The sequence below is a fragment of the Hyperolius riggenbachi genome, chromosome 2, assembly GCF_040937935.1.
Source record: "Hyperolius riggenbachi isolate aHypRig1 chromosome 2, aHypRig1.pri, whole genome shotgun sequence".
Classification (NCBI taxonomy): domain Eukaryota; kingdom Metazoa; phylum Chordata; class Amphibia; order Anura; family Hyperoliidae; genus Hyperolius; species Hyperolius riggenbachi.
In genome coordinates, this window is record NC_090647.1 from 282,757,954 (window position 1) to 282,783,017 (window position 25,064).

The 25,064-nt window shown below is 46.9% G+C and overlaps 1 protein-coding gene across 1 annotated transcript in view; it reads right to left on the reverse strand.

Moving 5' to 3' along the window:
- Positions 1–552: 552 nt before the first annotated feature.
- Positions 553–25,064, reverse strand: part of NDUFS5 (NADH:ubiquinone oxidoreductase subunit S5) — a 35,769-nt gene continuing 11,257 nt past the window's right edge. Inside the window, exons 2-3 of the mRNA XM_068268839.1 lie at positions 3,253–3,470; positions 553–748 (exon numbers count right to left, since the gene is read on the reverse strand). Coding sequence (XP_068124940.1) covers positions 650–748; positions 3,253–3,468 — 315 coding nt within the window. The 5' untranslated portion in view covers positions 3,469–3,470 and the 3' untranslated portion in view covers positions 553–649. The remainder of the gene's footprint in view (positions 749–3,252; positions 3,471–25,064) is intronic.

The following is a 25,064-nucleotide window of genomic DNA, read 5'->3' on the forward strand; positions in this document are numbered from 1 at the left end:
ACTGTAACAAAAATGCTTGGAAAACCACTCTGATCTAGCGTTTTTCAGAGCGGTTTGAGCTTTTCCTACACTTTACATTGAGGCAGAAACGCATCTGCAAACCGCATAAATGCTGCAGGAGCCACGTTTGCGGTTTGCTAAAAACCTCAAACCGCTGGTGTGCACCACCCCATAGAGATACATTAGCCAAGCGTTTTCACAAGTGGCAGCGGTTTTGAAAACGCTATCAAAAACGCTTGGTGTGCACCAGCCCTGAGAGTAGAGTTAGGTTTAGCAGTAGAAAAAAAATTTGACAGCGGTAATGATAGTAAAACTTTGTTAACATTTACCAATGTTTTATTTTTACCACTGTAAATATTTTTTCGTTTACATTCGGCCTCCAATTCACAACGGTATTTATAGTTTCACCCCGCGCCCATTTTACCTCGCACCTCTATTTCATGCATGCCTCCCAGCATTGGCGATCCTTATTTTTCATATAATAATGTCTGTTTTTTTCTTTTTTTGACAAAGCATGAGTGATCCCACTTCAAATCAAGAAATGCATCAGTACACTTTTGTGAGGTGTTTTAATATCATACAACAGCTTGGCTGGCTTTAGATAAAACTTAAGTCACAAACAAAACACACAGTGTAGAATGTCCTGGCATCAAGGTGTGTTCTTGTCTTCAGTGAAATCTGGGACCTTGTATTTTCCTTCCCTCTGTAGCTTCTCCATCTGTTCCCGCACTGCATTCAGACGCGCTAACTGTGAGAAGGAAGAACAGAGTTACACATTTTGCTGTGTCACACAGTAATGAAGAGTGCCCTTCCCTTCTGCCAACATTCTTCACTAACAGTATCTACATCATTTACTGACTTGACTGACAGGCGATTTCCAGGAAAGAAGCTGGTTTTATCCATACCAGAATCTGTAATATCCAGAGTCCACCTGCAGCGCCACCTGCTGGCAAATGTTGAAACTTAAAGCAAATGTAAAGTGAAATTAAAATAAGAAGTCAGATCCTTACCTATGCAGAGGGAAGGCTCTGGATCGAATAGAGCCTTTCTGTTCCTCCCATGGTCCCCTCATTCAAGCGTTGTCACTCCAGTTCAAATCTACCACTACAGGCAGGAGCACGAATGTTCCTGAATACAGGCAGCTCCGTATTGCACATGCAGTACTCCCAGCGCTATCGGAGAATACTCAGAGCCGTATTCAACCAATTGGTTGAAAAACTCTTGCAGGGATGACAGCTCTGGAATGTGGGGACCGTGAGTGGAACAAGAAGGCTCTATAGAACCCAGAGCCTTCCCTCCTGTTTTTTATTTTAATTTCACATTAACTTTAAGATACTAAGTACAGATTTATAAAATGTATTAGGCTACAAACTGGGTGATTGCTGAACGCTGCAAATGTTTTTTTTTTCTAAAATATGAATATTTTGAACATTATATTGTTTGGCTTCTCTAGAATCAGAATCATCTTGATTTGCCAAGTGCAACCATGTCACACCCAGAATTATTTATGGTATACACAGCATAATTGAGCAGTTTACAGTCAAACAGGCATATACAGTCAGGTCCATAAATATTGGGGCATCAACATAATTTCACATTTTTGGCTCTATAAACAACCACAATGGATCTGAAATGAAACTAACACGATGTGCTTTAACTGCAGACTGTCAGCTTTAATTTGAGGATATTTACACCCAAATCAGGTGAACAGTGTAGGAATTACAACAGTTTGCATATGTGCCTCCTATTTGTTAAAGGAGAAAAAGTAATGGGCCAGAGTAAAAATCATAAATTAAACTTTTACTTTGTAATACTTTATTGCAAATCCTTTGCAGTCAATTACAGCCTGAAGTCTGGAACACAGATATCTCCAGACGCTGGTTTAATTCCTGGTGATACTCTGCCAGGTCTCTGCTGCAACTGTCTTCAGTTCCTGCTTGTTCATGGGGCATTTTCCCTTCGGTTTTGTCTTCAGCAAGTGAAATGCATGCTCAATTGGATTCAGGTCAGGTGATTGACTTGGCTATTGCATAACATTCCACTTCCTTCCCTTCAAAAACCATTTGGTTGCTTTTGCAGTATACTTTGGGTCATTGTCCAATGAGTTCTGAAGCATTTGGCTGAATATGAGCAGATAATATTGCACTTCTGAATTCATCTTGCTGTTTTTGTTAGTCAACAGTTAAGAGAAGACTTTACTAGAGTGAATAAGATGTAAACCATTGGTGAGCCTCAAAAACATTAAGGCCAGATTAGAGTTTGTCAAACATCTAAAAAGCCTTCACAGTTCTCGAACAACATCCTATGGACAGATGAGACCAAGATCAACTTGTACCGGAGTATGGAGAAGGCAAGGAACTGCTCATGATCCTAAGCATGACACCTCATCAGTGTAGCATGGTGGTGGTAGAGTCATGGCATGGGCATGTATGGCTGCCAATGGATCTGGATCTCTTGCATTTGTGGATGATGTGACTGCTGACAAAAGCAGCAGGATAATTTCAGAAGTGTTTTGGGCAATAGTATCTGCTCATATTCAGCCAAATGCTTCAGAACTCATTGGACAGTGCTTCACAGTGCAGATGGACAATGACCCAAAGCATACTGCAAATGCAACCAAAGAGTTGGGATGAAACCCAGCATCAGGTGAAAGTCTACGCATTAAAGACTTCAGGCTGTAATTTACTGCAAAGGATTTGCAACCATGTATTAAAAAGAGATACGCAGTAGACCCAGACTGACGCGATTGAGCCTATTACCGGGGCTGATCGTGGCTGGACAGGAGACCACAGGAGGACAGCGATGGACTCACACGTTTATTGAGCGTGATAAAGCCCCAGGTAAGTATCAAATCTTTACATCGCAAGATCTCTGGTTAAGTACATTTGAAATCGGCGCCGGTACACTTGGGCGCAGAATACAGCCGGTATATGGCTGATCCTGCTTCTGCACAAGTCCGGGACATTTTAAATTACTATTCCTCCTCCAGGCCACCATGAATAGTGGGGGAATGAAATAATTTGGCTTCCAGTGATTGCTGGAGGCCGAATTATTGTGTTTTTAAGCAACCTCGGCTCCGTCTTCTGACGGCGTCGACATTACTCACTGAGCGCTGCAATAGGAGTGATTCCTATTATAGTCTATGGAGGTGCCGGCTGCGCCCAAATCTAGCAGCGCTGAAAAGCACTGCTCTGCTCTGGTTCCCTTTAATGTTATGCCCTCCAGTATACTGTAGATGTGGTGGAAACTTACTGTTTTAGTTCTGTGCATACACTCCATAAAGTCCTCGTATTCCAGCTTGCATTCCTTTTTGGCTCGGGTTTTCCCAATGCCATGACTACATTCTATCCAGTCCTTCTCAAATGCATGGCACTGTCCAGCTCGATGTAGTGGTTGCTTACAACTCTGCATCAGCATCCACTTGTCCATATCAATGCCAAGCCTGTCCTGAAGATTGAGGAACGGCATGACTGCAAAGATAGAGCATCACAGAGGCAATGGTTAAAAGACTGAAACACCAATATTTTAACATGTGAGTAACAGGATGTTACTCACGCTATTTAACTTAGTGAATCAAACCCTTCATGTTCTTGATCAACAGATCTTTTTCACACCTTGATAAATTCTGCTCTCCCCACAGCATAACAATCGGGGATGGAAGGGATGCAGCAGCAGGGGGGTCCGTGGGAGATAATTTTTTTTCCCGTCCTGAGAGACTGTCAACTTAGGGTGCGGAGAGAAAAAAAAAAAACTTTCTGCACAATTGTTCTAATGACTGCCTCTACTCAGCCACCAATAAGGAATTATACAAAGTTTTGTAGACAAAGATTTGTAGACAGTCCCTATTCAGTGTGCAGCAGAGTCTTGGGAGGAGAAGCTGCAGGGGGCTCATGGAAAGACTGACAAAGGGGCGTGGTAAAAGATTTTTGCTCTCTGGACAACTGGCACATTTGTCAGTTTTCTGCACACCAAGGGCTTGATTCACTAAACCATGATAACTGGTATCACGGTCGCGCATAACGGTTTTCGCCGCAACCGCAAATTTTGCGTGCAAAAAACTTTACGCACGTTATAACGCATGTAAACCATTAGCGCGACCATGATATCAGTTATCACAGTTTAGTGAATCAAGCCCCACTCGTGTCTGTATGTGTGAAAACATGCATGTTTTATCACAGAAGCTAATGTAATTGATAGAGAAAATGCCAGTAGTGCTGCACTGCTGTCTGTTTTTATCTGCATGGGGAGGGGGGGGGGGGAGAGGGGGCATCCAAAGTTTCGCAGGGGGGAGGGGGAAGGGATTTCAAAGTTACTTTCCTGCTTTTAAAACCAGTATGTGGCAATTGAATCATAAAAATGAGGCACAGAAGCAAATGGGGCATGCTGTATGCAGCTAAGCATTTGTTAACTTGCCCCCATTACTAATTCATGTTTAACTCTGTCCGTACCAGCAGTTTCTGGCCCTTTAAGGACTAGAGACTGCTAGTACCCCAAAATAAAGCTTACCCATGAATCACCGCACAGACCTGCTGCTCACGCCGCTCTCCCAATGCCACAGGCCCCTATCTCTGCTGTCGCTATGACAGCACAGCTCTGTGGGCTGGTCAGACTCCTGACCCTGTCATCAATGTAAGCCAATGGGATTGGCTCACAGTCATCACAGGGTCAGGAACCAATGAAATCGGCTCCTTACCAGCTCACAGAGCTCTGCATCATGGCTAGTGGTTTGCAGTGGGTGCCAAGCGCCATGATTGGTGGGAGTTGGCGCAGCGGCGAGGTTGAAATCTACGTCCTGTCAGAGCCACACAAACACCAGCAGGACATAATTTCAACTAGCGCGGTCCGGAAATGGTTAATGAACAATTGTATTTTCCATCAAATGATTCAGATTGCATTGTATGGAACAACTGATAGCCCTATCAATCCTGAATAATCACATTATTGTCTCCTTAAAAAAAAAAAAAAAAAAAGATCAATCTACAGATGTTTTACTCAGATACCGCCATTTGAATGATCTAATCAATACTTAATAATCATCCCACTGTTGTTTATCATCTTTAGGGCCCTTTTCCCCAGGCGGCTGAAATGTGCGCTCAGTGAGCAGTTAGAAAGCATCAGCGAACAGTTGCGAGAGTTTGACAGTCTTTGCACATCAACTGCTCTCAGAAAAAGGCCCTTAAAGGAAAGATCCAAGCTGAAAAGAAAAAAAAATATCTACTTACCTGGGGCTTCCTCCAGCCCGTGGCAGCTGATGTGTTCCTTGCCGCAGCTCCGCTCCCAGCCCGTGGCTCCCGGTCCCCTCCGTTGCAAATACCGACCGGCATCTTCTGCGCCTCACGACCACGCTTACGTAGCTTGGAGCGGTCTGTGATTGCGCAAAATGCTCTAGACCACGTGGGCGTGGTAGCTCGCTCGCAGAAGATGCAGACCTGGCAAGGTCTGCTTCTGCAACGGAGGGGACCGGGAGCCACCGGCTGGGAGTGGAGCTGCAGCAAGGGGCACATCGGCTGCCCTTTAAAAGGGACCCTGATGCGAAAACAAGTCCCCATTCAGGTACTTAACTTTGGAAAGGGGTGCCTCTGTGTCGTCCAGAGGCTTCCCTCATCGCCCTTCTCCTTGCCATTTAAAGGGAACCTGAACTGAGAAGGATATGGATTTTTTTAAAATACCAGTTGCCTGACTCTCCTGCTAGTCCTGTGTCTCTAATACTTTTAGTCACAGCCCCTCAACAAGCATGCAGATCAGGTGCTCTGACTGAAGTCAGACTGGATTAGCTGCATGCTTGTTTCAGGTGTGTGATTCAGCCACTGCTGCAGCCAAAGAGATCAGCAGGACTGACAAGCACCTGGTATTGTTTAAAAGGAAACATCCATATCCTTCTCAGTTAAGGTTCCCTTTAAAGAGAGTCTGAAGCGAGAATAAATCTTGCTTCAGACCTCATAGATAGCAGGGGCATGTGTGCCCCTGCTAAAACGCCGCTATCCCGCGGCTTAACGGGGGTCCCTTCACCCCCAAAACCTCTCCATGCAGCCGGGGAGCGCTTCCGCATTGGGGCAGGGCTAACCGCCGCAGCCCTGCCTCATGCGCGTCTATCAGACGCGTACCTCCGTCTCTCCCCCGCCCCTCTCAGTCTTCCTTTACTGAGAGGGGTGGGGGAGAGGCGGCGATGCGCGTCTGATAGACGCGACTAGAGGCAGGGCTGCAGCCGTTAGCCTTGCCTCCAGGAAGAAAAAATGTCACGACCAAGTCTACGACCAAGTTTTGCGGGGGGGTTTGGGGATGAAGGGACCCCCGTTTAGCCGCGGGATAGCGGCGTTTTAGCAGGGGCACACATGCCCCTGCTAACTATGAGCTCTGAAGCGAGATTTATTCTTGCTTCAGAGTCTCTTTAAGTACTGAAACCGCCACAAGCCCAGGCTTATTGACGGAGCTCGTCTGCACTGCAGAGTGTGGGTGAGCTTGGCGGAACTTCGGTAGTTCCAGAACTGTAGGATCTAGAGGCTTCCCTTTCCTGAATTAACCTCTTGACGACCAGCTAACGCCGATTGGCGTAAACTGGTCGTCTGCGGGTTACCATGGAAACGGCCGCTCGATCGAGCGGCCTTTCCATGTCAGTTCACGGAGGGTGTCTACGTGAACAGCCGGAGAGCCGCCGCTCGCAGCTCGCCAGCAATATGTAAACAGGCGGGGAAGAAATCCCCGCTGTTTACGTCATACGGCGCTGCTGCGCAGCAGCGCCGTAAGGCAGATCGGCGATCCCCGGCCTCTGATTGGCCGGGGATCGCTGCATTCTCATTCGCCGGCATCTGTTGTAGGCGGCGCAGGACGGATCTCCGTCCTGCGCTGCCCATAGGAGGAAGGGAAACGCCGGAGGGGGACGGAGGCGGAAAATGGCTGCGGAGGGGGGCTTTGAGGAGCCCCCCCGCCGAACGAACAGAGCCGGCGGCGATCAGACCCCCCCAGCAGGACATCCCCCTAGTGGGGAAAAAAGGGGGGTAGTCTGATCACCCTGGCTCACTCCTGATCGGTGCTGCGGGCTGGAGAGCCCAAGCAGCACCAATCATTGCAGGAAGCCCTGGTCGGCAAGTGGTTAAATATCTAAACATTTGTACATGAGACCCCCCCCAAAATATTCATACATACCCGGTGCTTCCTCCAGCCCCCTTCAGGTCATTGGCTCCCTTGCCCTCCATCCTGGTAAGTCAGTCAGTTGGCACATACTGTGCATGCGCGGCCTGGCTGCGCACATTCCCCATCAAACTCTTTATGCTGTGAGCAGTCTGCGCATGTACAGAACGCGTCCACTGACAGATATACCTGGAGCCAAAAAAAAGTATCAAAGCAGCCTGGCAGGACAGGGAGGGAGTAAACGGTCTGAAGGAGGCTGGAAGAAGATATGTATGAATACCTTTTTTTCGTCTAAGGTTTCCTTTAAAGTCCATAATTTGCTTTAAAGATAACCTGTAAGAAGAAAAAACGTAAAAGTTTGATATTTACCTCATTAAGGGAAAGCCTCATGATAGTTTAGTGGCTCTCCTCCACCATTCCACTACTGCTGGCCGAGACCATCTCCCTCTTTACAAAAGGACAAAGCCTAGCAAGACCGGCTTTGTGCTACATCGTAGATGTAGACTAGGCATGGGCAGACTCGGGCCTCCAGCTGTTACAGAACTACAAGTCCCACAATGCTTTTGCCTTTATGAGTCATGACTGTGGCTGTCAGACTCCTGCAATGCATTGTGGGATTTGTAGTTCCTTAACAGCTGGAGGGCCAAGTTTGCCCATGCCTGATGTAGACCATACTCACACATGCGCAGTACAGCCATCCTTCTGCACAGACAGGAGCATGGTCAACAGGCCCTTGTTGGTTATACTAAGAGGGCTCCAGCTCTGGATTGGTGGACTTGAGGATGATGGGGGAAGCCTCTGAACTATCCAGGGGTTTCCCACTATGGAGGTAAGTACAATATTTCACTTTTCTTTCTACTTACAGGTTCACTGTACGGAGCCCACGGGAGTTGGGGAGTTTGATGTCGGGTTTGGGGGGGGGGGGGGGGTGATTTAGCAGCGGGAGGAGCCCCCCCCCCCCCATTTGGAGTGTATAGATAGGTAGGTAGCCCATATCTAGGTATAGTTGCCCCCAGTATCCCACTATAGGGAGTATAGTTGCCCCTGCATAGCTAGTGTAATTGCCCCTGCATAGCTAGTGTAATTGCCCCTGCATAGCTAGTATAGTTGCCCCTGGCTGCATAGCTAGTATAGTTGCCCCTGCATAGCTAGTATAGTTGCCCCTGCATAGCTAGTATAGTATAAGGTAACAGGAGCGGCGGCCGCGGGGGGGGGGGTGGGGTGAGAGGCCAGACCCGCCGCCGCTGCCCAGCTGAAAACTGCTCACGGACCGGCAGTGGGCCGCGGCCCGGTGGTTGGGGACCCCTGATTTAGAGTATTCCCCTGTACAAAGGCATTGGTAGAGATAATCACCACTTGGGAAGACACTCTCCCATTTTCTTCATATTTCTGAAATAATCAATAAACCAGTAGCTGAATTGACTGATGTTTAACTACTTGAGATGTGATCTGCAAGTTGACTTCCCAGTTTTTATTTCTATTATTTTTAAATTCTAAGCTCATCTCTAACCTCTCCCCTACATATTCTGGTACAGTTCATTTGCCATGTCATACCTCCCAATGTTTTGTGATAAGAAAGAGGGACACTTAAAGGAAACATAAAGCATAATGTGCTGCCCCATGATATACTTACCCAAGGCTTCCTCCAGCCCCTTGCAGCCGACATGTCCCTTGCCGCTGCTCCGCTCGCAGCCGCCGGCCCGGGATCCCTGCCGATGCAGAGGCTGAGCTCCTCTACTGCGCCTGCGTGAGCACTGCTGTCAATCAAGACCACAATGTACTGCGCAAAACGTGGGCTTGATTGACAGTGGTGCTTCATGCAGGCGCAGTAAGGACGACCTCGAGGTCGGCCTCTGCGCCAGTGGCTGGCGGCTGCGAGTGGAGATGCTGCGAGAGACATGTCAGCTGCAAGTTGCTGGTGGACCTCCCCTGGTAAGTATATCATGGGGCAGTACATTGTGCTTTATGTTTTTCTTTAAAGACACACGCCTACCACAACCCTAATTACTAATAGCAGAAAGAATTCAGAAGCGAAACACAAAGTTTTAAAATTCAGACCACACTGGTCCTCTTTATCATCATCATTAGATCTCCATTTTAAAAATAAGAGATATACTATATCAATTTAAATGAAATAAATAACATTTACAGTATATTAATTGCTTGCATTTCCAGGAGGTAGATTTTACATCCTAATTAGTGTTGCTGTAGGTTTTAGGACATAGAATCTACATTCTGCATTAAAAACCGCCACACAAGCCCATGTGGGCTCCTGCGTGCACGTGAGTGCATGTCCTGTGAATGACTGTTGCTAGTTAATAGCAACAATCATTCAATAAAGTTAGGGGGAAAAAAAGTTTTAAAAGTTAAAAGACAACTGTAGTGAGGGGTATGTGGAGGCTGCCATATTTATTTACTTTTATACAATACCAGTTGCCTGGCAGCCCTGCTCATCCATTTGGCTGCAGTAGTGTCTGAATAACACCAGAAACAAGCATGCAGTTAATCTAGTCAATATTGACAATAATGTCAGAAACACCTGATCTGCTGCATGCCTGTTCAGGGTCTATTGCTACATGTATAAGGCCCGGTTCACATTAGCGGTGGCCGTCCGGAATCGCCGTGCCGGAGCCGGACCGCTTGCAGAACGGACGGAACGGACGCACGGCAATAGCAATGAAAGCCTATGCGTCCGTTCACATGCGTCCGTTCTGCCGGACCGGAGCCGGACCGGATCCGGACTCCGGCGTCCGTTCCAACATGCGCTATTTTTTGGTCCGGCTCCTCCGGCAGCCGTATCCGGGGCGGAGCCGGACTGCACCATCCGGCCAATACAAAGTAATGAGAACCGGAGAGCGCACAACACACTGGCTACAAAAACCGGACGTTCTACCCCACTTCCTATGCATTTTGGATGGGGACCACATGGAGTTCACAGAGTGGGGCAGCAGCGATTTCATGCTGGAGCTCTAGGCAGCAACATGTCTGATATAAGTCTGATAACGAGGAGGCGAACAACAGAGAATTCCCAGGTATACGAAAAATGCCTGGATCCATGGTCCCAACTGCAGTCTCTGTATCCACGGATGGTCTCCACACGTCCACCTGTCTCCAACAATGACCCCAGACCCTTCTGCTGACCTCCCAGACCCCAGGTATTTACAGGTTGTTATCTCCTTAAGAAACCGGATCCGGACCGCAACCGTGTTCACACCGCACGGAAACCGGATGCAAACGGACCGGATCCGGACCGGATCCGGATAGGAACCGTACGGATCAGGTCCGGTCCGGATACGGTGCGGTCCGGACATCCGGTGCGGTTTTGACAAAGCCGCAAGTGTGAACGGGGCCTTAGAGGCAGAGGATCAGCAGGATAGCAACTAGTATTGCTTAAAAGGAAATTAATATGGCAGCCTCCACATACCTCACACTACAGTTGTCCTTTATATATATATATATATAAAAAAAAAAAATTAAAGTGACATGGTACCAATAAATAGAGATGTTGCGAACTGTTCGCTCGGCGAACATCTCTGGGGCTTTTACTACTTCCGGGTCGCTCTGACCCGAGTAGTACGCCTGCGCTGCCCGGCGAAGCGCGTCCTAGATCGCGCTCCTGTTGCCGGGCACTCTCTGCGCATGTGCGTGACGTCGTTCATGACGTCACGCACATGCGCAGAGAGTGCCCGGCAACAGGAGCGCGATCTAGGACGCGCTTCGCCGGGCAGCGCAGGCGTACTACTCCGGGTCAGAGCGACCCGGAAGTAGTAAAAGCCCCATGTATCCAGAGATGTTCGCCGGCGAACGGTTCGGGAACCGTTCGCTACATCTCTACCAATAAAATAAAACTTGTTTATTTGAATCCCCAATTAATTTTTAACTCCAACCTAGCCTATTAACCTCTGCAATACCTATACCTGTTTATAAACTTGTAATGCCTCCGCCTGTAGCTGTCAGATGCAATCGCTAAGGCGAAAGTTTGGGGCCCCAATGCTCTACAGATGTACCGCTCTGCCATTGTAGGCTTGGGAGAACGGTCCGCCACATGCTCAGCTAGTAATAAAATATGGCATATGGAGTATCGCTTTAACCGGGAACGGCCAATTAATTCATTTTTTGTGAAAACTAGAAAGGGTGAAAAGTGAAAAAAAATGTTATTTTCTGCATTTATGCCTAATTTTTCCCCATAAAATGAACATAAAATAAATGTGGGAGGGGGGCGGAGCCTGGACGCGCCGCTGAGAGGAAGCATGGAGAGATAGCTCCGACCAGCTCGGCCTAATTTAGCGCCCTTACCTCGCTGATACCTTCTCTCTACCGGAGTGAAGCCTCAGCAGCTCCTACCACCCTCAGGATGGGTCCCAAGAAAACCGGAGCTGAATCAGACCCTGGGATCCCAGAAATGTTCGCTCGCAAGAACAAGACAGGGAGCTCCCAAGATGGCGCCCGCCCGGCCGGCGAAGCAGCTCAATGCCAGAACACGGCCTCCCCCACGGCAGGCACCGTGACCAAAGCAGACCTGAAACAACTATACCAAGACATCGAGAAACTGGTAAAAACATCTAATACTAGTGTTGTTAAGGAGATAAGGGGGGAAATAACCGCGCTGGGCGAGAGACCGTATGAGCTGGAGGAGAAGGTGGATGAGGTTAAGGCCTTCTGCACGCAGACAGAACAGGACATAGCAGAGATCCGCACTGATGTACAGGCCCTTAACCTCCCTGGCGGCAAGCTCGAGCTGAGCTCGGGCTATGCCGCGCAGGAGGAGATCTCAGCCCCTGGTGGGGCGATTTTCACCCTGTAAAGTGCTGTACGCGCAGCTAGCACTTTGCTAGCCGCGCGTACAGCGGCGGCGATCGCCCGCACGCAGCGGCGCAAGAGGCCCCCCCCCCCGCCAGAGCCCTGCGCTGCCCGGACCAATGAGTTCCGGGCAGCGCTATGGGCTGGATCGGAGACGTCTGACGTCAGGACGTCGGCTGACGTCCATGACGTCATTCCGATCGTCGCCATGGCGACAGGAGAAGCCAAACAGGGGAGCGCGTTACATACGCGTTCCCCTGTTTGCTATTGTTGCCGGCGACGATCGAACTAGAGGGACACATGCGCCCTCTAGTGGAGTTTCATGTAGCTACCACTCTGGTAGCTTTACATGAAACATTAAAAAAATTTTTTTTTCAAAAATTGGATTTCTGCAATTTTTGCAGAAAAAATAAACCGCCAAGGAGGTTAAAGACGGGCAAGAGGATCAGGAAAACAGAGATAGGAGGAATAACCTCAGAGTGAGAGGGGTACCGGAATCGATCACAGAAATCACACCCTATCTTGAATCCCTTTTTGCATCTCTGCTGCCTGACATACCTCCCGCAGAGCTACGCATGGACAGAGCGCATAGAGCACCTAGAGCCAAACCACGAGATGATGAGCCGCCGCGGGATATAATACTGCGGTTTCACTACTACAGCACTCGTGAGGCTCTCTTATCCCAAACCCGCAACTCACCAGACCTGACTTTCGGAGATGAACATATCACCTTTTTTCCCCAATTTGTCTCAGATCACACTGAAAATAAGAAAAGATATGAAGCCCCTAACCTCTTTACTGATACGCAACAAGATCAAGTACAGGTGGGGGTTCCCATTCAAGCTTATTGTGATACATAATGGCTGCCAGTTAGTAGTCTACGGTTCGCACATGATACAGGATACACTGGACAAATTGGGCATTGAGTCTCCTGTGAATCAAACATCACCTACAGCTTCACCTCAAAGTCGGGTAGTTTCCCCTCGCGTAACATGGACAAAAGTGCGACCCAGAAAGTCCACACGAAACGCGAGTCAACGTGAGCATTCAGCTAACACGGAATACTGAGCATAGTTATGTCTGTCGTCTCAAACCTCGACCTTGATTGCCTATTAATAACATACACTGCCAACAGGTCGAGATGAGATTCCGCCTGCCTTTTCATCCGGTAATAATAGGCCTTGGTCCGAACTCAGACTTACGCCACTCGGTTTTGGCCTCTGAGGCATACCGACCCCCCCCGGAAAGCTGCATACACCACTCACGCAGCCGGCATCAAGCATATTAGGGAAGTCCGAATCCTGACTCCCTTCCTTACCAAGTCATATATGGCAGAGTTTACAATATTTCATTTCTCATTTTGGTTTACTAATGTTAAGGTTACTTGGTTACAGGTTACTGTTATATGTTTATATAAGTACTACATAGCATTATTTAACTGGTATTCAGTCACTACTATTGTTGTCCCTATGGTGATCTTAGTATTTAACCCTACGGTGTCATTGTACTATATAAGCATGACCACTCCACATATAATATGGCCCAGACCCTGACCTCCAAATCCCCTTCAGATGCCTCTATTCACACAGCCCCCACCACCCTTAAAATTGTAACCCACAATGTGAAGCGGCTGAATGTCCCTCAAAAAAGGAGAATGGTGAGCAATTATCATAAAAGCCAGCAAGTAGATATACTACTCCTTCAGGAGACCCACTTTAAGAAAGGCTCTGAACCCAGATTCTGGCATAAAGCGTACCCTCATACCTTCTACGCATCAACCCTGTCTAAGAAAAGTGGAGTGGCCGTGCTTTTAAAAAAGAACATTGCTCTAGAGATCTCTAAAGTTGTCAGAGACCCAGGTGGCAGATATCTAATTGTCATTGCCACAATATTTAGATGCACTTATACTATTGTATGTGTTTATGCTCCTTCGGAAGGGTTAAAACTCTTTTTGGACTCTCTGGCGTCTAAAATAGCATTGCATAGAGAGGGCAAACTTCTCATAGCAGGGGATTTCAATTCAGTTTTAGACACTCCCCCTACTAGTTCGACTTTGCGAAGAACCCCTAGCAAAGCTTTGATATCCTTTATGCAGGAGGTTAATGTTTGGGATGCATGGAGAGCGGCACACCCGGGAGAGAGAGGGCACTCATTTTATTCCCACCCCCATGGCACATACTCCAGGATAGATTTTATCCTAATGGATGCGACACTTCTGGAGAAATCTAAGACGACAGAAATGTCAGAGATCTCATGGTCTGATCATTCCTCCGTCAGCACATTAATAAACACAGAGGGTCCTCATACACAATTTCAGTGGAGATTAAATGAGTCCTTATTAAAAGATCACAAAGTTCAAGCAGAAGTCACTGAAGCCATAAAACAATATTTAACACATAACTCCCCGAATGACACCTCAAGGAGCGTCCATTGGGCAGCCCTGAAGGCCACAATCAGAGGCACATTAATTAAAATCTCGTCCCAGAGGAAAAAAGCGAATGAGACCAAAATCAAAAAACTTTAGCTACAGATTAGAAAACTAGAGGCATTACATGTTGACTCTGGGGGTCAGGACATTCTGGACCAGCTTCTGGTGGCACGACAGGAACTACATGCAATTCACTTTAAGAAGGCTGAACGCTCCTTAAAGTGGATCCGAGGTGAACTTTTACACATTGCATAATTGTGTTCCTTTCCTATTGTTTATAGGGCATTCCTCAAGCCAAATACTTTTTTGTTTTTGTTTTAAAGTGGACCCAAATTAAAAATACAAGATTTCAGAAATAGAATCTATTTTCTAAATTATAATAATAAATGGCAGCCTTTTTTTCAGGTGCATGATGACAAATATAAAATATTTTACATTTATTGGAGAAACCCCTCCCTTCCTTTCAAATTGCCGGCATTTTTCCGGCAAACTGGTGGAGTAGATGGTGTCCGGCAATGGAGGAATTGGTAATGGCTGCCCCCAGTATAACCCTAGCTATGAAAAGAGAAGGGTGAAAAGCATGCACTGAAATGATCATAGGTTTGAAGGAGTGTTTATTTATCTTTGTATGTGTCAGAGTGGTGCAACTAAATATTTTTAATTAAAAAAATGTTTGGTTTGGGTCCGCTTTAATACTCTAATTCCCTATAAACTAAATAAACCACGCCCACAGGTTTTCAGAGAACCTTGGCAGTAGCAAGGGCTCATGGGAGCTCAGTCTGGGCAGGAGGAGGGGTAGGTGTTACTAGCCATTGATTTCAGAGGCAGAGGGCAGGAGGGAGGAGGAGAGGGGATTAGGCTGATGGCTCAAGATACAGATAAGCCTGCCTCTGTGTAATGTTTACAAACAACATGGCTGCGGTCATTGTATCACAGGAATAAATAATCATATTCTATTAAAACTGTTTGCGGCTAGATTTGCTGTCTAAACCATCTAAACTTTAGATAAGATATATAGACAAGTTACTTGTTATAGTTAGTTTTTTATCTCGGATCCGCTTTAAGACTTACAAACCAAAAATATTACGATAAAGCTAATAAGCCTGACACCTTATTAGCACGTAAACTATCCCAGAGGCTGGCCCAGAATAGAATATACCCTGTCAGAGATCAGCACGGAAATAAGTCCTATAACCCATCCCATATAGTTGACCTTTTTGCACAGTACTACACAAATCTATACAATGGCACTACCACAGACAAGTCATTGACACCAGCTCGAACCATTCTCCAATATCTCGATAACATCCGGATACCCTCCTTCTCCCAAGATGATAAATATAAACTAAATGCCCTCATCTCCCCTAAGGAAGTTGAGCTTACTATATCATCATTGAAGAATGGCAAAGCTCCTGGGCCGGACGGTTACACAGCCCTTTTTTATAAAACATTCAAGCCACAGCTCATCCCGGCACTAACTTCTCTTTTTAATAAACTACTATTAGGAGAGGAGGATCTATTACCGGAGTTTTTACAGGCTTCTGTGGTAGTCATCCCCAAACCAGGGAGGGATTGTGCCGAAATCACGAATTATCGGCCAATCTCCTTAAAGGGAACCTTAACTGAACGGGGGGTAAAGAGTTTTACTTACCCGGGGCTATTACCAGCCCCCTGCAGCAGTCCTGTGCCCTCGGCGCCGCTTTGGAATCCTCTGGTCCCCCGCTGTCACTTAGTTTTGTTTTTGACGACTCACCAGTCGCCGGCCGCCATGCGTATTATTGGACGCATTCACCAATGCAATTAGCGCTATTGCGGACCGCAACACGTACAAAAATACGCGTTGCCGCATATCTACGCGTGCGGAATGCGGCAACGCGTATTTTTGTACGCGTTGCGGTCCGCAATAGCGCTAATTGCATTGGTGAATGCGTCCAATAATACGCATGGCGGCCGGCGACTGGTGAGTCGTCAAAAACGAAACTAAGTGACAGCGGGGGACCAGAGGATTCCAGAGCGGCGCTGAGGGCACAGGACTGCTGCGGGGGGCTGGTAATAGCCCCAGGTAAGTAAAACTCTTTACCCCCCGTTCAGTTAAAGTTCCCTTTAATAAACTCGGATATTAAAATCTTTTTTAAAATATTGGCTAACAGGTTGAACGCCTTACTCCCAAAAGTCATCCATCCGGATCAAACGGGGGTTCGTAATGGGGCGACAGACAACTGATAACACTAGGAGAATGGTCAATACTATAGAAGTCATGAATCATGCAAGAGAGCCTTCTCTGCTTCTATCACTGGACGCAGAGAAGGCCTTCGATAGAGTTGACTGGAGGTACTTGCGCCTAATACTACAAAAATTTGGGATCTCTGGGGAATTTCTAAATGGAGTACGAAGCCTATATACACAACCAATGGCAGCGGTCTGTAATATGGGCCTGCGTTCTAGATCTTTCCCAATCAAAAACGGTACAAGGCAGGGGTGCCCTCTCTCTCCCCTTCTGTTTGCCCTGTGTATCGAACCCCTGGCCCTGTTGGTTAGGGGTTCAGCCGAGGTCAGGGGTGTGAGGGTTGGAGAGGAGGAATTCAAAATAGCACTGTTTGCAGATGACACAGTGTTCACCCTCTCCAGCCCTCACACTTCCTTACCAGCCCTTTTCCATCTTATTGACGAGTTTTGCACTGGAGGTCAACCGTACTAAATCAGAGGCTCTGGCTTTCGGGCTGACACATTCCCAACAGGAAGCGCTGTCAACCTCCTTTAAATTTAAAATACAAAATAAGGGGTTGAAGTATCTAGGTATAATCCTCACTAAATAAAACTGCACTAAAGCATAAAATAAATGAGTATTACTGGATGGATAAAATAACGGCCTCTCTATATGATGAGGAGGACCGGTTCGACAGAATATGGTCACCCTGGGAAGATAAAATGGTGTAGGGTGGTTACTTTAAGCCAGCATGTAGCACTTGTGAGTGTAACCCTTTTTCTCCCTCATAGCGCTTACGGACATTCCAAGGTCTCTCACAGGTCATCAGCCATTGGACTCTTTGTCTTTGACCCATAGGGACGTGACATCCTATAGAGCTATACCAAGTTATGTGACACCGTTTTCATCGCTTTATTGAAACAAAGGTTTAAACTTCATAGTTCTGACTGATACTGTAACCCAGAATATAAATTGTGTACCTGAAAATATATATATATATATATATATATATATATATATATATATATATATATATATATATATATATATATATATATATATATATATATATATATATATATATATATATATATATATATATATATATATATATATATATATATATATATATACTGTTTGTACTTATACCTTTTTTTTTTTTTTAATAAAAGCTTTATTGTTGAAAAAAAAAATAAATGTGGGAGAAACATATTACCAAAAGAAAGCCTAGACTGTACTGAAAAAAAACAAGATATATATCACTAAGATGGCATAAATAATTAAAAAGTTACTGCTGTATCAAAACGACACAGCTTAAAGAGACACTGAAGCGAAAAAAAAATTATGATATAATGAATTGGTTGTGTAGTACAGTTAACAAATAGCGGAAAATTGTTACTTACCTATCCGTAATTTTCCTTTCCCGATGACTTAATGTCATCACACACAAATGGGTAGAAGCCCCGCCCACTCTACCTCATAGGACGTTTAACCACTTGAGGACCTAGGGCTTTCTACCCCTTAAGGACCGGCCACTTTTTTTCCATTCAGACCACTGCAGCTTTCACGGTTTATTGCTCGCTCATACAACCTACCACCTAAATGAATTTTGGCTCCTTTTCTTGTCACTAATAAAGCTTTCTTTTGGTGCTATTTGATTGCTCCTGCGATTTTTACTTTTTATTATATTCATCAAAAAAGACATGAATTTTGGCAAAAAAATGATTTTTTTAACTTTCTGTGCTGACATTTTTCAAATAAAGTAAAATTTCTGTATACATGCAGCGCGAAAAATGTGGACAAACATGTTTTTGATGAGAAAAAACCCATTCAGCGTATATTTATTGGTTTGGGTAAAAGTTATAGCGTTTACAAACTATGGTGCAAAAAGTGAATTTTCCCATTTTCAAGCATCTATGACTTTTCTGACCCCCTGTCATGTTTCATGAGGGGCTAGAATTCCAGGATAGTATAAATACCCCCCAAATGACCCCATTTTGGAAAGAAAACATCCCAAAGTATTCACTGAGAGGCATAGTGAGTTCATAGAAGATATTAATTTTTGTCACAAGTAAGCGGAAAATGACACTTTGTGAGAAAAAAAAAAAAAAAAGTTTCCATTTCTTCTAACTTGCGACAAAAAAAATGAAATCTGCCACGGACTCACCATGCCCCTCTCTGAATACCTTGAAGGGTCTACTTTCCAAAATGGGGTCATTTGTGGGGTGTGTTTACTGTCCTGACATTTTGGGGGGTGCTAAATTGTAAGCACCCCTGTAAAGCCTAAAGGTGCTCATTGGACTTTGGACCCCTTAGCGCAGTTAGGCTGCAAAAAAGTGCCACACATGTGGTATTGCCGTACTCAGGAGAAGTAGTATAATGTGTTTTGGGGTGTATTTTTACACATACCCATGCTGGGTGGGAGAAATATCTCTGTAAATGACAATTTTTTAATTTTTTTTACACACAATTGTCCATTTACAGAGTTATTTCTCCCACCCAGCATGGGTATGTGTAAAAATACACCCCAAAACACATTGTACTACTTCTCCCGAGTACGGCGATACCACATGTGTGGCACTTTTTTGCACCCTAACTGCGCTAAAGGGCCCAAAGTCCAATGAGTACCTTTAGGATTTCACAGGTCATTTTGCGGAGATTGATTTCCAGACTACTCCTCACGGTTTAGGGCCCCTAAAATGCCAGGGCAGTATAGGAACCCCACAAATGACCCCATTTTAGAAAGAAGACACCCCAAGGTATTCCGTTAGGAGTATGGTGAGTTCATAGAAGATTTTATTTTTTGTCACAAGTTAGCGGAAAATGACACTTTGTGAAACAAACAATAAAAATCAATTTTCTGCTAACTTTTGACAAAAATTTTTTTTTTAACAAACCCCACAAATGACCCCATTTTGGAAAGAATACACAACAAGGTATTCCATGAGGGTAATGGTGAGGTCATTGAAAATTTAATTTTTTGTCACAAGTAAACGGAAAATGACACTTTGTTAGAAAAAAAAAAAAAAAAATTCTGCTAACTTGTGACAAAAACTAAAATCTTTTATGAACTCACCGTGCACCTCACATAATACTTTAGGGTGTCCTCTTTCCAAAATGGGGTCATTTGTGAAGTCTGTCCTGGCATTTTAGGGTCTCTGCAATCATTACATGTATGGCCAGTATTAGGAGTTTCTGCTATACTCCTTATATTGGGTATACGGGTAATGCACTCTGGGCTGAAAGGAAAAATGAACGGCAAACATACCTTGCGCCACATCAATGGCAGATCTTCCTCCACATCAATGGCAGTGATAACCTCAGGAGAGAGACACCCCGTGCCACCCTGCACTCAGGGTGAGCCACCAACTTATGTGACTGGGCCTCAGAACTTTAGTATACAGCATTATGCCTGTAGGATACAGCAATATGCCTGCCAATAGAGATGACTCTGTGTGGCATTAAAGCATCATCATAGGCCCAAATCACATATAAACCGGGGGTGTCCACACTCAAGGGAAATTCAAACATGCCGTCTTATATCGCCAACCCAGGACAGATCAGCAATATCAAGCATGGAAACCGATCCTTCTTGCCACTTTTATGCTTACCCGTTTGGTTTTCAAGCTTACCTCTCCTCTCCCTGCGACAATGTGCGAAAGACCACTGAGTGTGTGCCTACTCCTGTGTCTGGAGTTCCCTAGGTTCTAATAGTGTACCTGCTCGTGGTACCTCTCAAAACACGGCCCTACACATAGGCCAGGCTGGTCAGGACAGCGGGGACAATAATAAACGGTGTCAGTCCTTGTTCCAGCCCTGCTGCAGACACGGCAACGTTTTCTTCGGATGCGTTGACCTGGGGCACACGGAAGCTGATAGGCGTAATGCCTTCCATGCAGTCGGCTAGTTGCATCTGGGGGGGGGGGGGGGCCTGGCACCTCCTGGATACAGGATGTCCAGAATGATCTGTTCCTGAAATTGATGGAAAGATCCAGTTCTCCCAGCCTTACTGTAGAGAACAAAGCTGTTGTAAACTGCCAATTGAATCAGATAAAAAGACACTTTCTTATACCAGCGTCTTGTTTTCCGGGAAATTAAATAGGGCGCTAACCTCTGGTCATTGAAGTCCACCCCTCCCATGTTGACATTATATTCGTGGACGACAAGGGGCTTTTCAATGACCTTAGTTGCCCGTTGAATTTGGACTGTCGTGTCTGTGTGAATGGTGGACAGAAAGTAAACGTCCCTCTTGTCCCTCCATTTCACCGCAAGCAGGTCTTCAGTACGCAAGGCGGCCCTCTGCCCCCGTTCAAGTCTGGTGGTAACGAGCCGTTGGGGGAAGCCCTGGCGACTAGGCCGCGCAGTGCCACAGCATCGGATTCCTTCTAACTTTAAGTGCTGAAAGAGGGCCACACTTGTGTAATAATTGTCCACAAAAAGATGGTACCCCTTCTGGAACAAGGGTGACACCAAGTCCCACACAACCTTTCCACTGCTCCCCAGGTAGTCAGGGCATCCGACCGGCTCCAATTTTGAGTCTTTTCCCTCATAGACCCTAAAACGACATGTATAGCCTGTGGCCCTTTCACAGAGCTTATACAGTTTCACCCCATACCGGGCGCGCTTGCTTGGGATGTACTGTTTGATGCCAAGGCGCCCGGTAAAGCGTAAGAGGGACTCGTCTACGCAGATGTTCTGTTCAGGGATATAAGCATCTGCAAATGTTGATGACAGGTGGTCTATGAGGGGCCGAATTTTGTGGAGCCGGTCATAAGCAGGGTGGCCCTTTTCATGACAGGTTTTGTCGTCGTTGAAGTGCAGGAAGCGCAGGATGGACTCAAATCGTGTCCTGGACATGGCAGCAGGGTACAAGGGAACATTATTTACTGGGTTCGTAGACCAATACGACCGCAGTACATTCTGTTTCATTAGTCCCAAGTGAAGGATAAGGGCCAAAAAGATTTTAATGTCGGAAACTTGGACTGGTTTCCACCCGAAAGGCTGGGCATACATGCTCTCCGGGTGCTCGGTGATGAATTGTGTGGCTTTACGGTTGGTCTCAACCACAATTAAGTCCAGGAGAACCTGGGTGATGAACAGCTGCAAAAAGTCTAGGGCCGTTCCTAGATGAGCTGTCGCCACCTGGACTCCAGACTGGGCGGTGAAAGGGGGCACTACGAGTGCGGCGGAATCAGGGGATTGCCAATCTGGTTGTGCCAGCACCTCTGGGAGTCTATGGGTACTACAGGCCCGTCTTCTTGGTGGCTGCGATGGGGGTACTACTGCACTTGCCACCGTACCAGTTTCAACTTCCATGCTGACGCTCACCACTTTGCCAGGGTCTACGGAAGCACTGGCACTAAGTCCAGGAGATGCTGCGCTGCTGGTGCTTGCCTCACCAAGAAAACTATCAACAGCGCTAGCACCACCCTGCTGCCCTTGAGGCGGATCCTGCGCCACCTGCGGTCTAACGACTTGGGGTCTGGTACGCCTGGCTCTAGCCGGGACCATAGCCTCGTCATCACTTTCGGTCAAGGAACCACTGCTTTCTACAGGTTCAAATTCGGACCCGGAAGATTCGACGGATGATTCTTCCCAAAAGAAAAAGTGGGGTCTCAGGCAATCAAACAATCACGGGGCAATCGAAGCCGATAACGGGACAATCAAATACAATTACAGCACAATCGAATCCAATCACAGCACAATCAAATCTGATGCACTCGGAAGGTGATGGGGGAGGGTGGGATTGGGTGTGGCGGAAAGTGGGGTCTCAGGCAATCAAACAATCACGGGGCAATCGAAGTCGATCACGGGACAATCAAATACAATTACAGCACAAGCAAATCTGATGCACTCGGAAGGTGGTGGTGGTGGTGGTGGTGGGGGGGGGGGGGGGGGGGGGGGGGGGGGTTGGGTGTGGTAGGGCGGAGGGGGGGGTTGGGTGTGGTGGGAAGTGGGGTCTCAGGCAATCAAACAATCACGGGGCAATCGAAGTCGATCACGGGACAATCAAATACAATTACAGCACAATTGAATACAAGCGCAGCACAATCGAATACAAGCGCAGCACAGTCAAATACAATGCACTTGGACGGTGATTAGGGGGGGGGGGGGTCTGAGGGCGATTTGAGGGGGTGGGGGGTTGATCAGGAGCCTGCACAGGGCAGACTGAGTCCTGATCTGATGAGAGGCAGACACAGGGGGTTACTGATCAAAGATCAGTTAGTGATTGCTGGGGAGGACAGATGTAAACAAAGAGCAGGGGATGTAATCAGAAGGGGGGTATGAGGGCAATCGAGGGCCTGGGCAGGTGATCGGTTACCCCCGCGGGGCAGTTAGGGTCTGCTCTGATGGGTGGGGGTGCTGAGGGGTGATGGACAGGTGATAGACAGGTGATCAGAGGGGGATCAGAGGGGGATCAGGGGATAAGGTAGCTGTATACAGATGTATACAGTATACAGGGGGGTAGTCTGGGATGGGGTGTGGGGGTGATCTAAAGGTAGGGGGGGGGATCAGGGGTGACTAGGAGGCAGTTAGGGACCTAAACTAAAGGGCAGCATCGCTAGTTAGTGGCAGGTGGGGGGGGTGGGGGTTTTATAGGGGTGCTAGGGTGCTGGGCAGGGGTCTGCTGGGGTGATCAGGGGGGGGTATGAGGCCTGGGGTGGGAGATCAGTGGGGCTGTAGGCAAAAAAAAGCAATGTGCAGTGTCACTTACAAAGTGCTTCCTCCTCGCTGGTGGTCTCTGGAACAATGAGACCACGAGGCGAGGAGGAAGCACGTATAAGGCACTTTGTTTACCTAACAAAGTGCCTTATACTCTCTGATTGGGCTATTGTGCGGATTCCTCCGCTCGCCGGCTCTGCTAAGTGGCCGGCGAGCGGAGACAAAATGCCCGAGTAGCGATCCCGGGCGGAGGATCGCGTCACGGATGACGCGATCGCTCCGCCCATGCCCTTAGAAGGACCGCCGCCTCTGTGGGTGAGCCGGTCCTTCAGGGCTCCACTTCCCGGCCGCCCCTGTGCGTTAGGCGGTCGGGAAGTGGTTAATTGATAAATTTGCCGTAGTTCCGCCCCCACCTCAGTCTCGTTAACCTCGGAAACACCGAAGCAAACAAGAAGGGTGGGCGTTGTGTGATGACATTAAGGCATCGGGAAAGGAAAATTACGGATAGGTAAGTAACAATTTTCCGCTTTCCCAATGCCTATGTCATCACACACAAATGGGATTTAACTAGGAAATGAAGGGAGGGTCATTATGCTGTCACACAAAATAAATTTTAATTGTATATTCACACAGTAACAGTATTTAGTACGGATCTACCAAATGTTACAGTAGATTAAGCGGCCAGGTCAAGGCGATAGTGCCTCATGAATGTATTTATGCTTGACCAATTGGCTGTTTGGCAGACTTTATCTGCCGGCACTCTGTTCATGGCCGCCCATGAGGTTGACACACTACGGGTAGAGTGTGCCATGATTTGTTCAGGTGGCTTTAGTCCCATATTTCTATAAGCTGCTTGAATAGTTTTAACTATCCATGATGCCACTGTTCTAGTTGAGGCTGATTGGCCTCTTCTGTAACCTGATGGGATTACCCATAAACTGGCCATACACTGGCCCGATTTGCCGCCGTTTCGACAGCAGATTCGATCACTGGGATCGAATCTGCTGCCAATCGTTCGCGCTACACGCCAAATTTCGATCCATTTCGTCCTATCCCGTCGATCGATCCGAGCGGAAAATTACCGTCAATCGCCCGCGGGTAGGGAGCGCAACACTAGCGGTGTTCGAGTACCCGACGACCGACGCAATAGAGCCGCATACATTACCTGCTCCGCCGGCACGACTACCCCCAGTCACCGCTGCTCCGTGTCCGCGCTGGTCTCCGGCATGCTTCAGTTCCTCCTGCCCGGCAGGAAGAAGTAAAGCATGCTGGACCTGGAGACCAGAGCGGAGAAGACAGCGGAGACCTGGGGACTGGAGTCGCGCCGGCGGAGCAGGTAATGTATGCGGGCATGGGGAGCGGCGGCAGCAGCACCACCACAACAGATTGAGAACGGTTTCAGGCTGAAATCGGTTCACAATCTGTTTGCAGTAAAGGTAGCCATACGATCCTTCTCTGATCAGATTCGAACTTGAACTTGAAATGTCCAGTGGATGTATGGACTGGGAATCTTCCTGTAGAAAGACTGGAAGTGTCCAGTCCTGGTTCAGATGGTAAACTGTCGTTACTTTTGGAATAAACCTCTGAATTGGTCTCAACTCAATCAGGAAAAAATATAAGATACGGCTCCTCGTGGCCTAGTGCTTGGATTTCAGAAACTCTACGGGCTGATGTTATGGCTACCAAAAATATTGTTCTCAATGTTAGATTCCACAACGAACATTTTTCTAAAGGAAAAAACGGCTCCTTTGTCAAGGCTTGTAGGACAAAAGGTAAATCCCACTTCGGGAATAAGTTCTTTTTGGGAGGTTTAAGTTTCAATACTCCTCTCACAAATTG